This window comes from Oncorhynchus clarkii, chromosome 12 (assembly GCF_045791955.1).
Source record: "Oncorhynchus clarkii lewisi isolate Uvic-CL-2024 chromosome 12, UVic_Ocla_1.0, whole genome shotgun sequence".
Lineage (NCBI taxonomy): Eukaryota > Metazoa > Chordata > Actinopteri > Salmoniformes > Salmonidae > Oncorhynchus > Oncorhynchus clarkii.
In genome coordinates this window covers 38659572-38677048 of record NC_092158.1, presented here as the reverse complement: position 1 = coordinate 38677048, position 17477 = coordinate 38659572, and the positions used below count along the sequence as shown (strand labels likewise).

The following is a 17477-nucleotide window of genomic DNA, read 5'->3' as shown; positions in this document are numbered from 1 at the left end:
GTGCAGTTTTGTGACACAACACAATGCCACAGATGCCTCAAGTTTTGAGGGAGCGTGCAATTGGCATGCTGACTGCAGGAATGTCCACCAGAGCTGTTGCCAGATAATTCTATGTTCATTTCTCTACCATAAGCTGCATCCATTGTCATTTTAGAGAATTTGGCAGTACATCCAAACGGCCTCACAACCACAGACCACGTGTAACCACACCAGCCCAGGACCTCCACATCCGGCGTCTTCACCTAAGGGATCGTCTGGGACCAGCCACCCAGACAGCTGATGAAATTGAGGAGCCCTTTTGTGTGTAAAAACTAATTCTGATTGGCTGCGCCCTTGCCCAGTCTTGTGAAATCCATAGATTATGGCCTAATTAATTTATTTGAATTGACTGATTTCTTTATATGAACTATAAGTCAGGACAGTCTTTGAAATTGTTGCATGTTGTGTTTATATTTTTGCTCGGTATAAGTTTTTGTAACCAGGGTTGAGTTTCATATTACATGTATTCTGATTTTTTTTTAAAACTTGCAATCTAATTATAAAAAAACTAACGTAATCAGTTAAATTACCAGCAGAGATATTATAATCCGATTACAGTTTAAAAAACTGGATACTTTTTTGGATTACATTACAATTCGGTAAGAATGTTTGCGAAAGATTACATTATGAAACCTTTCTGTTTTCTCAATGACATTCAATTCCGCATTTAAAAAAGGCCTAAATGTAATGTTGTTCCACCTGAACACTATGATGACATACCAAATGTGTTTGATGGATCCTTTTTGTCAGTAATCAGATAACTTTTGGATTAACCAAACTTAATGTTTGTAATTACTATTTTGGGCAGGTAACTAGCAAATGTAACGGATTACATTCAGAAATTAACCTACCCAACCTTGATTTTTATTTTATTTGGCAAGTCAGTTAAGAACAAATCCGTATTTACAATGACGGCCTACCCTGGCCAAACCCTCCCCTAACCCGGACGACACTGGGCCAATTATGCGCCACCCGATCACGGCCGCTTGTGATACAGCCTGGGATCGAACCAGGGTCGGTAGTGATGAGATGCAGTGCCTTAGACCCCTGCGCCACCTATCATAGGCGTTTTATATTGTTTAAATACGGTATATTTTTGGATAAGTCATTACATGTCCTATGCACTTTAAAAAAAATACGCTATTGCCGTTAGTTGTTACAGTTCCTCCACAGTGAAGGCAATTTGCCTCATTTTAGTGCTTCTTTCAAAGCAGTGGGTTTATTTAATCCTCCATCGGCGTTCAAAACGCACGTATCGCATGTGAGGGTGCATAGTGCGTACGCGTTCCCGAACCTAACACAAACCTGATGCTTCTCCCGCTTTCTCAAAATTACCTCCCCTCTCTTGTCATCATCCACCCACCCTCTCCTGTGATTGAGCGAAAACCTTGTTCACGCGCGCGCGTTCCCAACCGGCGCGAGTGGGGAGCTGTCCAGCAAGCGATTTGAAGTAGTCTTCTTGCCCGGCAAGTGCGGTCTCTTGTCTGTCCAGGAATGAGAAGTGATGGCCGGCTCTGCAACTGAGGAGAAAACCTTCCGAAGGTTCTTGGAGCTCTTCCTCCGAGAGATGAGACCACCACTCCAGGAGAATGACCCTGTCCCAATGCGCCCTTTGTCTGACCTCACCTCGGAGGACGAAGTTGAAGGGGAATGCCTCGATATGTGTCTTCAGCACTTGTGCAAATAGTAAGTACGCTACCGATTTGATGTTACAAATGGTTTTGTATGCAGCTTAAACTAATGGTTTATGTTTGTTTTTGCAAGACAATTTCAGACGAGAATAGGAATAGAATAGAATATGAATTTGGCGTCATCAAAAGTGAAAGCTAATTTTGCCGGCTAAATATATTTTACACGAATTGGCAGGACTGTTGCGCAAACACAGTTAATATAAATTATAGAATTATAAAAAAAAGAAGTAGCCTTCTAGGTGCAGTGAGCAATTCGGAATTAGTTGCTACAGAATTGCTCTCAGTTTTGCCGGGTATCATATGAAGCCACTCACAATGTCTTGACATCCTCATCTATCATGTTGCCGCCGACGTCATTGGGCATGTTGCAAAAAATTCTGTAACAAAGGGAAGACAAACTTTAAATACATTTCAGGATGGTTGCAAATACACTGAAATGGGGGAGCAGAGGGGAAAATCAGGACATACTGAACAAAGTGTGCCCGTAAATAAAGTGTTGTCATGTAAAATAGCCTACATCGACAAAGCTGTATGAATTGGAAAGCACATCTTATGAGAAAAGCCTGCCATGGTAACTATGAGGAATGCAATCGTTTCTTCCTACGAATGAAATGACGTCGTGCGACGCAAAAAGGAAGGGGAATTCACATTAACGGACATCGGATAAATGGGATGGAGGATCATGAACGAATGGAAACAGAGAAGAACCGGAGTACAACTGAAATGAAGCGCACTTGCAGTTCGCCGGCGCAGGCTCCCTAGTAAATTCAAAGCAAAATGTGTTTGGGAAGGGTTGAGCATTTTCAGATATATTACGTCACACTCACATCCATAAATAGCACATGTAACCAACCACTGAAGAGACCTAAAAGACAATGGTGAATTTCTAAAGCCTGTCGAGGATGATTGCAATTTGACACGTCAGGTGTAATTGTGAGATCACCACCACCAATAAACGACCCAACAAGAAGCAAACACAGACAGTCTAAAATAGAGCCATTTAAGGCACCCAGGCGCACAAGTGCTTGGAAATAATTCATTCTTGACCTTGAAAATGTGAGCTTACAATTGACTATGTTTGCTACAGTGCATTCTGAAAATATTCAGATCCCTTCCCTTTTTCCACATTTTCTTATGTTACAGCCTTATTCTAAAATGGATAAAATAAAATAAAAATCATCCTCATCAGTCTACACACAATACATTTGCAAATGTATTAAAAATAAAAAACAGAAATACCTTATTTACATAAGTGTTCAGACCCTTTGCCATGAGACTCGAAATTGAGCTCCGGTGCATCCTGTTTCCATTCTGTTTTTCATCCTTGAGATGTTTCTACAACTTGATTGGAGTCCATCTGTGGTAAATTCAATTGATTGGGCATGATTTGGAAAGGCACACATCTGTCTATATAAGGTCCCACAGTTGACAGTGTATGTCAGAGCAAAAACCAAGCCATGAGTTTGAAGGAATTGTCCGTAGAGCTCCGAGACAGGATTATGTTGAGGCACTCTTCCTAGAGCTGGCCGCCCAGCCAAACTGAGCAATCAGGGGAGAAAGGCCTTGGTCAGGGAGGTGACCAAGAACCCGATGGTCACTCTGACAGAGCTCCAGAGTTCCTCTGTGGAGATGGGAGAACCTTCCAGAAGGACAACCATTTCTTCAGCACTCCACAATCAGGCCTTTATGGTAGAGTGGCCAGACGGAAGCCGCTCCTCAGTAAAGGCACATGACAGACCGTTTGGAGATTCTCTGGTCTGATGAAACCAAGATTGAACACTTTGGCCTAAATGCCAAGCGTCATGTCTGGAGGAAACCTGGCACCATCCCTACGGGGAAGCATGGTGGTGGCCATACTGTAAGGATGTTTTTCAGCGGCAGGGACTGGGAGGCTAGTCAGGATCGAGGGAAAGATGAATGGCGCAAAGTACAGAGAGAACCTTGATGAAAACCTGCTCCAGAGCGCTTAGGACCTCAGACTGGGGCGAAGGTTCACCTTCCAACAGGACAACGACCTTAAGCACACAGCCAAGACAATGCAGGAGTGGCTTCAGGAAAAGTCTCTGAATGTCCTTTAGTGGCTCAGCCAGAGCCCAGACTTGATCCCGATCGAACATCTCAGGAGAGACCTGAAAATAGCTGTGCATCGAGGCTCCCAATCCAACCTGACAGAGCCTGAGAGGATCTGCAAAGACGAATGGGAGAAACTCCCCAAATACATGTGTGCCAAGCTTGTAGCATCATACCTAAGAAGACTCAAGGCTGTAATCACTGCCAAAGGTGCTTCAACAAAGTACTGAGTAAAGGGTCTGAATACTTGTGTAAATGTGATATTTCTGTTTTTTATTTTTTATCAATTTGCAAACATTACAAAAACCTGGTTTGGCTTTGTCATTATGAGGTATTGTGTGTAAATTTATGAAAAACAATGTAATCCATTTTAGAATAAGGCGTTAACTTAACAACATGTGGAAAAAGTCAAGGGGTCTGAATACTTTCCGAATGCACTGTATGTGTTTACTCTACTGAGAGCTAGTTAATCAATACTGAACCCAATGTGTTATGTTGGGTTTCGTCATGTCCCACATAGCCTACAGGGCTTATCATACAACAAACACTATTTTGATGTTCACCCCTGCTCCATTTCAAAGACCTAAACTTGTTGTGTCGATGTCACCAATTCCCAGTCTTTGAGAAGAGGGTTGTAGCAGTATCAGTCTGCTAGATCTGCTCTGCACAAAGAGCTTATTGTCTGTGACTTTGCGCTCAGCGCTGGATGCTGCCAGGGCCCATACAACCAGAACAGATCCATACCTACAGTAGTGTTCATGTATTGACAGTTATCAAATGTAATTGACCCCATGGATAGTCCTAAGTCTATCTAAGAAGAAGGAAACACCCACATATTATGTATTTATTACACAATAACAATTTCCATTTGTGGATATTTGCAGTGGTTCCTGGTTCCCTCTCTAAAGCGATCACAGTTTGATTGATTATTTGTTTTCCATGGGATCATTCCTGCAGCGCTAATGATAGTATTTTTGAAGGAGAGCAATGTTGTAATTCGGCACGAAGTGAGACCCATTCTCACACTTTGTTCTGCGAGGATCAGGTCCTTCCGTTGTGTTTCAGCTGAACGTGTGATTATTTTGTCTCTGGGTTGAAGATCTAATAATATACCTGGGAGAGAGGTGGAGGTCTCCTTTTCTGCTCTTCCTGTGTGGAGGTCCCTGTGTGTGTGTGTGTGTGTGTGTGTGTGTGTGTGTGTTTTGCAGCGGTGCTGTATTGATGGGTAGGAGAGGCTCACAGTGTGGGTATGTATGTATTTGAAAAGGTGGAGATGAACACAGATTGTGCAGATCTGGACTTGTGTGTATGTGTGTGTGTGTGTGTGTGTGTGTGTGTGTGTGTGTGTGTGTGTGTGTGTGTGTGTGTGTGTGTGTGTGTGTGTGTGTGTATGTGTATGTGTGCAATGACGACAGTGTGAATAATGTTTTGTCACATTCCCATCCCTGTCTGAGGTATCAGAGGCACACATTTGTGTGTGTGTGTGGGGGGGGGGGGGGGGTTTGTGACATGGTACGCCCCGCCCAGTGTCAGCTGGCTCAGTGTGTGGGTGAGAGACAGCCCTCCTCTCAAATTGTCATGGCTGACGTGTAATGATACTTCTGGAGGATAAGGGAAGCACGACACAGGGATGGGGCTGTCACATTTAATGACAACTTACTTTTGAATTGAACCCAAAATAGTAGGGTATGAAAAAAAGGAAAGAGTCACGATTTAAGTGACAGGAATGCTTTGATTTTGCAACCAGGAAGCCTGTGATTATTGTCTGTTTGGATGTCTTAGGGACTATACACAAAGATAATGTACTCGTACATCCATCAAATATGACAAATGATCATTGTCCAACCATCTAAAAACACAGAAGGACCATTGACCTGGTCTTCATTTGAATTCTGTAGTTCTAACACATTTGTACCATACTCTGTAATTGCCAGAATATGCTGGAAGCAGTACTGTCATGTGCAATGTGAATAGAACACAGACCTCACTCAGTTATCGCTAGCGAGTGGCCACCTCTCTCCCCATACAGCAGTACATTTCCTTGAAAGTGTGTGTGGTGTGTGTGTCGGACATGGTTCAAATATTTTAGTATCTGCTCTGTGTATTTGAGTATTTTCAAATACACCCCAAAACAAGTACTTTTATTTGGTTTGTAAAATCCAAACAGTCTACCAAATTGTATTTGAGAGTATTATTCAAATATTCATTTCAAAAACAATTTTTAAATACCTGGTCAAATGCATGGAAGTGTATTTGAGTATTGTCAAATACTTTCCAAGTGTATTTCCAAATACATTAAAATATCCATCTACCATGTCTTTTCAATTAAAATATATCTGAATAATTATTTTGAATGTACGTGAAAGTAATTGAGATATTTTAAATAGTATTTTGTGTGTGTGTGCGTACGTGTGTGTGTTCAGAGCAGCTGATTAATAATCCAATAACAATTCTAATACTGAAAGCAGCTCGGCGTTGCAATCCCAGTCGGCTCGTGTGTGAAGCCTTCACCTGAGGCATGCGTTCGTGGCCTCCATTTCTCCTCATCGCTTCATCATCTGACAAGGCAGGTAGAAAAGCTGCTCTGTTTGTCCAGCTTCAAAGTGTCAAGCTTTCCTCACACTCCTTAATGATAGCTGTTAACTAGGGAGTGAGAGAGAGAGAGGAGCATAATGGATGCAGGCATACGTGTCAGCAGGCTCATTGGTCCTCGCTCACAATTCCACCACGTCATTATGATGAAAAATAACCATAGGAGGAGCGTATGCAATATACAGTATGCAATACATAATTCAACACATATGCTGTGATGGCTAAAGATAGACATTGCTTACTGCCTGACTTCACTCTGAGTGTTTTGAGAGCTAGTTCTGTTGGGAACAGCTGTAGAGGCCATCTTGAGGGTGGGTAACAACAGAGGGAGGGATGGAGGAGAACCATGACTAAGCCTCCTTCCTCCTTCACTTCTTTCTACCCCCATTCCCTCCATCCCCTCGTTTCCCACTGCCCCCGGTACCTCTACTGGGAGCGCCGATAATTGAGAGAGGGGAGCTCTCCTAAACCTCATTAAACTGGCACGTCTCCCACAGCTGTAAACAACCACGCGCACATCCGGATTCCTCCAAGACACACACATGCGCACGCGCACACGCACACACACACACACACACACACACACACACACACACACACACACACACACACACACACACACACACACACACAGTCTGCTTCCGCACACTGCTGGAGGAACAGTGTGTGGTGTCGGAAGCGCTGCAGCTGACGGCTGCGTTAATGAGCACTGCTGTGCGACCGGATTGGACATCAGAGGAGCAGGGGACACACTCATCTCCCCACAACTTCTCATTCATAACACAACAGGAAGAGAGGGGGTCATCTGTGTCCTCACCCGAAAGTGCCTCAGTCCTAATGGACTACGACAGTGTCGCAGAGTTTTACCGGATCAAGCATTGCTGTCCATTCACATCTTAATAACTACAATGTAATTACAATGTTAGTGCAATCTTGCACTTGTTCAGGGTTAATGATATAAAATGTAACCCGGCCTACAATTTGTCCATCTCATTTTGACACAGACCCACAAAAGACAAATGAGATATGCGCTGTTCCAAATGATCAGTTCCATACATTTTTCAGCTCTCACACCAAAGAGTGTTGGTTTACATGAAAACAAATTGATTTATGCACAAGAGAGCCTTTATGACATTTTCCTGTTTGTCTTTTGTGTGAAGACACAATTCAGCTAAGAGCTTTTGGGCATTGAATTAAGAGCGTGATTGTTCTTCAGCAACATTGACAGCTGCTGCTTCCAAGACACACACACACACACACACACACACACACACACACACACACACACACACACACACACACACACACACACACACACACACACACACACACACACACACACACACACACACACACACACACACACACACACACACACAATAATCAGATAGAGGTTTTAAAGTAGACACAGAGCAGGCCTCTGATTCAGAGAGAAAGAGGGCATCTCTCAGCCTCCCTCGTTTGTCATAAATCTGGAGATGAGATACAGGATAAAAGGCAAAGATAACCTTTCCTTGTTTGAGTCTGACATTGCTATTTGTGTCTAGAAGTTAAGGTGGTGTTACATAAATGTACCAGGGTTCTGCTAGCTAGATTTACTGTCAATGCGGTAGCATATTTACTACACCACCTGCAACTCCCAATAGACTTATTTGGCTGTAATTTGGGATCTTTGCTAATCGAGTCGAATTGATTTAGACCCCTAAATGACCCTCAAGTTTGACTTATAATTTACAGACTGGGCCGCTATAGAAGTCCAGATGAGTTGTTGACACTTGAGCCCAGTGAGAATTGATGGATAAGAGCGACCAAAACATTTGATCTCAACAAATCACAAATTAAAATGGTGAGATCAAGACACATCAGTACCAAAGATTTACAACCAGGGTTCATCTCCACTACACTCTTTTCCAATTAAGGTGCATTGCATAACGGGATGCATTGCTTAATGGGATTGATACATCAAAGCAACGAAACACTAATGGCCATGCTAGGCTATGTCGTACCTTGACCCACAGCATGAGTTTTTTTTATATCCTTCTTCAAAAAAGGCCCAGCAGTTCAGGCTGAATCCTTGCCATGACTTGTCCAGGACACAGGCGGTAGGAGTGAGCACGTCTCCTCAATGTCTGTTTTTATTCTAGCCAAAGGCACAATTAACTGCCTTTCACACTTGCAATCGATGCTTCTCAATTTAGAATGCCCGGCTAGGCTAAACAAGGGCAACAGAGAGACAGAGAAAAGGGATCCGCAAGGATTCACAAGTCATTACTTCCAAATCAATGAAAGCGTCCTCTGCTTATATGTACTGCCATGAATGATCTTGTTCCGCAGAGAAACAAGTCTGGGGTCAGAGGTTTATATCTGCTGTGTCGTAGCTCCCAGAGAACAGTGTCCATCTGCCTAAAGATTTTTCAGATCCCTGGGGCTGTCTGACTCTGGGCCTCTCACGACACTAGTGATGTCTCTGAACTTTGCTTTAGTCTTGAGGGCCTCTTCCCAGAACCTCTAGTGGCACAACTGATTTCTGGTGATCATTCTGATGAAGCATACATCTTTAATTTACTTTGTGTCAGACCTTTTGTTGGCCTCTTCTTTTCACTTGTACGTATATTTTGGCCTCTTGAGCTTACTGAAGAAGCAGGGGAGCGTTAAAGACATCAGTTGCACATGCTGTTAAATTGAGCGGCAGGTTCGCTGCATGCCTCAAACATGACCCTAGATGGACAATTGTTTGGCAATTAGCCCTCACTTAGAGTAATTGCCATAGTAATCGTCATCCAGCACTTAAATTCGTTTAATTAACAGGAAAAAAGATCATTACAGACTGTTATGGTTGTTGAACATACCCAGGAACCTGCTATCATTCAGAGCAGAACTGGGTACTGTCATAGACATACAGCAGCTTAAACAGAGAGGTGGTAAGGGCTCTGAATTCATAGGTAAGTCAACTATTTTCCACAGAGAAAGGTGAGTTTGGGTGATGACTGTATCTGTCAGTAGGTCTATTAAAGGCACTGGTGTTTGCAGATGAGAAAAAGAGATGATGTAATCTGCATCAAGGTTGGCATAAACAAGGTTTGTCTATTTAAACAACCTAAAAACACCTAGCACCTGGATGGGCCTTACGTAAGAGCCGCAGACCACAAAAAGCACTCTGCTTCAAAGTGTTGTGCAATGCACTCTGTTTTATAATAACTGGCAACTCTACAGACAACGGACACCCCTCAGGGTCCTCCCAGGTTGTCTCCCCCCCAAGCTTTTCATTTGAGCAAAAGGGGTCTGGCACCTCCTCTGCGATGACCGGCTTGCTAATTGGATGAAAATATGATTGATTTGGTCTCCTCCTGCCCGCCACATAGCAATTACTCTGAGTGTATTTGACGCCAGTTTCCGTCTATACATCTTCCGCAGGTCAAACATGGTCCCGACGCTCAAGATTTTGCATTTCAATTAGAATGTGGAAGGTCACTCCCAGGCCCGTAGTGCAGCATACATTTGAAATATCACATTTGATTTAAAAGCAGAAACCAGATATTAGGGCAGAACCAGTGGTCTATCCTTTGTGATGCCTAGAGGGGGCTTGCCTTACTTTTACTAAACATGATCTTCATAAACATAAAGTCAATGCCTTCAATACACAGTGCATATCAAGAACAATTCATTTACTGCAGTTGATTATCGTTAGAATATTTTGTCATTCTATAGCAGACTAATCAGAACATTCACTTTCAGAACAGTCCCAAATGTACTGTTTCAGGATGATCTGACCTCTTTTTGCATTGAACTAGTTTCAGAATCTAAAACAATGGATGTACCCTCATCACATTTGTGAAAGTTTAAAGGGGAAATCAGCAATAGAAACAATAACAAAACGTTCTCCCTGTCCTGTTTCGGTAAAAAAGCTGAGGGATGAGGCTGGAGAAATGTAACCACTCTAAAATTCATAGACAGAGCTATGGATGCAAGGACTGACCATCCATGGTATAAACATTATAGTTGTAACCATGTTTTGAGGCCATAGAGTGTTTATTTATATTTACTTTGTTTACAAACATTAGAGTTAAACAAGTTTATATTTTTGGTTCTGATGGGGTAGGACAGTTGAACTAAACTCTTGAGGCATTTTGTCACATATCCTTCCGGAACTTTCATCACGCACACCTGTCCCCTATTCCCACTGATTAGTCTTGGTCTTGTCGATTATTGTTACAATGTCCGTTGGTGCGTGTAAGTACCTGTGTTGTGTGTTTTGGGCTTTCGTGCCCTTGTGGATTGCGTAGATGATTACTGTTCTCGTCCCGTGTGTTAGTCATTGTGTGGGTGTGTTATTTATTCTAGGTACTCCTCGCTCTTTTGTTTTGAGTTTCAACCCTGTGTTTTTGTTACGTGTTTGTTTGGTCTTCGTCCCCATTCCTTTACACGGCACGCCGTAATTTGGGCTTAATAAAAACCCATATTACACATTCCTGTGCCTATCTCCCGAATCTCTTCATGCCAAAGTGACACATTTATAAATTATATTCTTCAAGAATCAATGGGTATATATAATTAATAAGTCCAAACAATGGATGTAGCAACTGCTGAGTTCCCCTTTAAGAGACCAATTTATATCATAATGTTGCTGTCAAAGATAAGATCATTTTGGTCTCCCACAGTAGCACAATTGTACATTCTTGATGAAAATTCACACCCAATGTGTTGACATTAACATCAGTTCTGCAGGAAACACAAGACCTGAAGGTTAAACAATGGGATGATGAGAAATTCAAGCATGGTGAGCAATGTAGCAGTTGTGGCTCTTCCACCATGGCTGCTTGCAGTTCAATGTCCAAAGGAATGACATGAAACATCTGAGGCCTCGTTGTGCACACAGCGATCAACTCCCATTTTCACCCCATTCAAACATCCCATTGGAAGCTGTGGCCAGGGTATTTCAGCACACCCGGTATTACTTGGTCTGCTGTGAAGAAGTTGACACAGAGAAGTTCTAGAACACGCCACTGCAAATTGAAGCCGCACAGGTCCCATCGGCACCTGCCTCTCCTTAGAGCTCTCCTATCTTAGTGCTATTTTGGCCGCTATGTCTGACACAATTACTATTATTTAAAGGGCCACTAACCAGACAGTGACAGCAAAGGCTGCTTGGCGATCCTGGATAAGCTGTCCACCAGGTTTCAGCTTATCTTTACCCCAGATGTAGGTACAGGGGTGTCCAAGCTACCCCTCTCCTGGTCTCCCTTCACCCCTTGCCCTTTCACATCCTCCTCTGGCTCCTGGTGGTTGGGCTACCCCAGGTAGAGAAATTACTTGCAGGAGCAAATCCCTTAATCAGTGTCTCTCCCTGCGATTAACAAGCCCAGACAGTGCCCTGTCCTCTCTGGTCACTTAACCCCTCAGCGGATCCAGGGCAGAAGCACAGCACAGTGCCTTTACCTGGCAGCAGGGACAGGGCCCTCCACCATTGGCCTCCAGCTCTGGTTTACCATGACCTCAGAGCTCTGGAAAACCCCAACGAGCTTCTGCCCTTCAGGGAATAGCATTCATGTTCATACATGGGTATACTGAGTCTAAAGACCATGTGTCACTGAAACATTTGACTCTTCTCTGCCTGTGCTGATGGATATCTTTACTTGGGCACAGTGTTGTTGAGTTAGTTATGAGTTAATAACGCCTTGGCAGTCTGGGTTATTATATTTGCTTGAAGATTACATTTAGGTCCAGTTTGGTCTCAGTAGCAGTCTGGTAAGATATTTCTAGTGCTTGGGAACACCAAATCTCTGTTTATCCTGGCTATTCCAAATGTCAGTCTTATGAAGAGGAATGCCAAAGGCAGTAAGCACAGTTAATCTCCGTTAAGCCCAACATTTGACGTTACCAATCTGTCCTGACAAAATCATTCGTATTTCTTCCTTTCTAAACAGGTTGCACTACGTTAAAAGTTTGACGAAAAAAGACTAAATGCCCTTACATTTTTAAATGTTTTTTTTTTCACCTTTATTTAACTAGGCAGGTCAGTTAAGAACACATTCTTATTTACAATGACGGCCTACCCCAGCCAAACCTTAACCCGGACGACGCTGGGCCAATTGTGCTCCACCCTATGGGACTCCCAATCACGGCCGGTTGTGATACAGCCTGGAATCAAACCAGGGTCTGTAGTGACACCTCTAGCACTGATATGCAGTGCCTTAGACTGCTGCGCCACTCGGGAGCCCGTTGATGACTTATTGCTAATCCAATCAGTTTCCCACGTTGATTCAATGTTATCACATAGATTGTTGGGGTTGAAATGATTTGGAAACAACATTGATTGAACCAGTTTTTGCCCAGTGGGAAATCACAACCGCTGAGTCACAGTGATTCACAGCCAAGCCTTGCTTTTGCACTGACTTGATTGAAGAATTCAACACTGTGCCGCTGCCTTAAAGCTTATTTGATCATTGTGGGCACATTTAACACCAAATCTACATGGATGACAGCTATACATAGATGAGTTGTACGCAACAGTTTCCAAACACTTGACATTGTGTTTCTATCAGAGGTTGCTGTGTCTCAGTATGTAGGGCTGGGTATGTGAAGCACAAGCCTCCCTCTGTAAAATGGTCCAGTCAAGGGCATACAAAGTGGACCAAACTTGAGTGATGCACATGACCTGCTCGTCTGCGAGTTCTCTTCCTCGCCGGCTGTTCTCTACCACCGCTCCTCAGGCAGTGGAAAGAGGACTGCGTGGAGGCGGGAGATGGTTGCCCTACATTCATAAGCAGCAAATGCTTCCTGGGAGCTGTACCTTCACGGCCATGCCTACTTTCCCTAGCCTCTCCGGGGTTTTGAAAACATTCTTTTTTTAGCGCCTCTCTGCCAGCGTCTGGCTTGCAGCTTCTAGTTCTCCTCTTCAACCTCCATCAGACTTACTAGTGGTTTCCTCATAGATGCTTGAGTGTCTCGTGTCCCCGGAGAGACCTAAAAGCAAAGGGCTGGTTGGACAGCCAGCATGTGGTTTCTTAACTATTATTAATCTCTTACCCAAGGTTAACAAGTTCCCAGCGTCACTAATGGGCACTTACCTCAGCTCTACTGGCGTGACAGTAAAGCTAACCTGAATGGCGGATTCAGGGGGCAGGGATAATCAATGTTATTCTGGGGGCAATGATGGTAGATTTATGAATGGGATTATTTTTCTATGGTCCCATTAATCAGACACATGCTGGTTGCCTAAAGCTGCTCCTGTAGAGGGGGAATGTAATGATGCCATCACCTTTGAAACAGTAGTTCTATCACAGTAGGTATTTTCCTTATTTATTGTGCTAAAATCCGAGCAATCTTTGAAATAGTAATTTAAGTGTTGAGTCCAGGTTATTTATTTTGTAAAATGTCAGCTCTGCAGGTGGCCCAATTGTGGAAGTAAAATGACCTTCAAAACGTCCTGAACTGTTCTACTGTATGTCCTCTTTCTCCTCTTGTCTCTCTCCCTGAAACAATATTATAGATACATGTGCAGATGTTTTTCCTGTCTGCTCTTGGCCAGTATATCCAGCCGCTTTGTTTATGAGCAGCCCATAGTCAAATGTTGAGTCATGTGTTTGCAGCAGAAGAAGCAAATGCAAAGCAGTTGCTCCGACTGACAGACTGGAATCCCTACTTGCCCACCTAGTGCTCTGTCTATCCTGGCAGAATGCAAATGATTGCCATTGAATAGAATGCAAAAAGAGGGAGTCTGCCTCCAGCAGGTAATATGCCAGTCCATGTACGAATCCAATCATGCGAAAAAGGCAACTTATTGCTCTTAACAGAAATGCATAAAAACAAGCCATACCTGAGGCGAGATCAGGTAAGCAAGTTTCTTTAAGAAATACCAACATTGAATATCACCCGTGTCTTAATGCCGCGTTCAAAACAACTGGGAACTCGAAAAATACGAGGTCAAATCATGACGTCAGTGATTTTCATGTTGGAAAGTGAATTCCGAGTTGGATGACAGTTAAAATCGTTTTTTCCCAGTCAAGAGATCTTTTTTTTTACGATTTCCCAGTTATTTTGAACGCACTGAAGTCAGAAGTGGGATATTTCTGACTTCCCAAGTCCGAGTTCCCAGTTGTTTTGAACGCGACATAAGCAGTCATGCATAATAAGTCAATAAATCTGTCTATACGGGTTATTAGCGCTTCCATTTTAGATGTGCTTACGTGCCCAATTAACTACAGTGCATGACTGCTTCAACAATATGTATTGTGTAGTTTCTGTAGAAAAACATTCAACAAAACACACATTTCAACCGACCTTATGACCTGACAGCAAAATGAGCGATGCAGCAGAAGACAATCCACAGAAAGATATGTGGAATGTGCGTCTGTCTCTTCACTGAAAGCACAGTCGGCTGCATCTAATAAAGTGAATGTGTAAAGAACACATTAAACCAGGGGAGATTTCAGATTGCTCTCAGTATGAACCCCACCCACACCCCCACCAGAGCACACTGCCCAGTCTGGCCTATTGTGTTAGATGGCAGCGGTCTCTCTTATCCAGTCTCGGCCTCTAAACAGCTTTACCCTCTATCATTTGCTGTGGGGCAGATAGACATGGCTGAGGCCTTGTTTGGTATCCTGGCTATGACACCACAAAACAGGATAGAGAAAGTAAGTCTGCATTATTGAGACAGCTTCCACCGAGGCCTACATATTTAATAGAGATGCTGTGCTATTAACTTACAGTGCTCCCTCTCCCCCCCATGACAAAAAGCTCAGCCCCATCTCATTTAGTTCTCTATGCTGCATGGTTATCAGAAAGTGTGTTTTTCCTTTGGGCTCTCATTATAATTGCCTTGTTTGTTCTTAGATCCAGTTCATTGGATCTGCAGGATTGATTTAATTTGTGAACAAAGGCGATTTAGTGATAATGTTATGAAGCCTAGTTAACTGGTCTGCAACCTGATTTAAGATGTGCATCTATGTGAGAAATCATTTCAGGACCATGTTGGATGCACATTGTAATGGTTTTGACTTGAGGTTATTGTTTCTTAGTGGTGCCAGGTAGGTTGTGCCTACCAGAGACATTTTTGATTTCTCCATTAAGTTTGTGAGTCGGTCTCATCTATCCGTCATAGTCTAGAGACCAATACAAAGGACTCATGAAAAAGTAATAAACTCTTAAAAACATTAGAAATAATTTCAAAACAATGATTGTTTTGAATTGTTTGTATTATAAAAAATAAATAATCATACAAACAATTGTCACAAAATAATAATAGAAGTTACTGAGGGAAAGTCCCGTAGCTAGGACATAAAAATGGTCCGGCCCTGTAAATGATCCAAGTGATCCCAAGTGACCTCAGTCACGCAATGTTCGTTCATAATGTGAGGCAGAAAACCGGTCTCATTATACATTCAGATCACAAATCTCCCGTTCCACACAACAAAAAAAGATCAGCAGGACTCACATTACTCTTCTCCAACAATTGAACATATTAACCAACCCAAACCGGAGTAGATCACAAGAAGATACAATAAACACCGCTTAGGAAAAGTTGTTAGTCAGTCAGTCAGTCATTCAGTCATTCAGTCAGTCAGTCAGTCAGTCAATCAGTCAGTCAGTCAGTCAATCAGTCATTCAGTCAGTCAGTCAGTCAGTCAATCAGTCAGTCATTCATTCAGTCAGTCAGTCAGTCAGTCAGTCATTCAGTCAGTCATTCAGTCAGTCAGTCAATCAGTCAGTCAGTCAGTCAGTCAATCCGCCAACAGATCTCTGGCGGAGAAAGGCCACGTAGAGCAGCGGAGACCACTGGAGATGTGTAGTCCAACAATAAAATGAGTGGATCCGATCCTTGTTGATCTTGTGACACAACTACAATGCACACTTTTAATTAGAACAAAAACAAAACGGAGTAAAGGAGCTTCGGAACAGAAGGTTGGAACTTCGTCTATCACGCCACGTCACCCCCGTTGCGCATCCGATGCTGGCTATTTAATGGGAAATTAAAGGGGAAGCGCAGCATCGGGAGAAGAAGCTCTTGGTCGGCCAGTCCAAGCGGTTCGTTGTGTTGTTCAGATGGTGACGAAAATAAATGTATACAAAAATAAACTACAAACAGGCATGCCCAAGCTAACATGTGAAATAATCCCTGGAGATTTGGACAACCTCTGAAAGTTGCATGGTTAGGGTAACTCAGGTGTGTGGCAAGTTGCAGTGTGGCACACAGACAGACCTGTGAGGACCCCTCCGGTCTTTTGCTGGACTGCATACGCTGAACATGAGTTCACATTATTACCCCACCTCTGTGGTGGCCTTAACATTGTCAGCACCCAGAGAGAGAGCGAAAGAGAGGTAAACAAGCTTGCTGTGTGAGGGCTGAGTCACAATAGGCAGTGTGCTGACAGGCTGACGCGCTCCAAAGCCCAGCGATTAGCTGCTTCACTTTAGTCAAGTGAGCTTCTCATCCACAGAAGCCATGAGTCACCGTTGAATAACGGGAGGCATGTCCCCCCAGGTATTGGCAGTGATTCAGTGTGACCTTCGCTGGCTTTCTCCTCAGCAGGTCCAACAGTGCCTATAGTTTTAGGGGCTAACTAACACCCTAGCCTCGTCTCTGTCCACCATCCACCCTGTCTTTCCGTATCCCCATGGTAACTATAGGCCTACGAGCACCGTTGGATCCTTTTCTTATGCTTTGATAATATTAGGTCAAGTGGTAGTGTGGGGTAGGGCTGATAAGATATTATCACGATACTTTGGTGACAATGAGGTATGTATTGCGATTCTCACGATTCTATATACATTGCGATTTTTTTGCGATTCAGTGTCCCAAACATATTGCTCACCATATGTCTGCTGCAGAGGCACAAGAGAGCGAGCCATGAGAATACAAGTTTTGATCAGTCATGGAAATAAAAGTGCTGAAAAAAATGACTGCCTATTTAAAAAGAAGATGGAAAACAAGCTATGAAGGAGTTTTGGTGCAGGTACAGCCAAACTAGCGCAAAAATAATATTGTCAAAACAATACGATATGATATATCATCAAAAATAATATGTAACTGTATCAATTTTTCCCACATCACTAGTGTGGGGTCAGGACCCAGGAGCCTTGGCT

At 43.1% G+C, this 17477-nt stretch overlaps 1 protein-coding gene across 1 annotated transcript in view; it reads left to right on the top strand.

Annotated features, from left to right (window-relative positions):
* The first annotated feature begins 1478 nt into the window (after positions 1–1478).
* The window catches only part of LOC139423161 (protein phosphatase 1E-like), a 58205-nt gene continuing 42206 nt past the window's right edge, over positions 1479–17477 (top strand). The window contains exon 1 of the mRNA XM_071174865.1: positions 1479–1725. Coding sequence (XP_071030966.1) covers positions 1544–1725 — 182 coding nt within the window. The 5' untranslated portion in view covers positions 1479–1543. The remainder of the gene's footprint in view (positions 1726–17477) is intronic.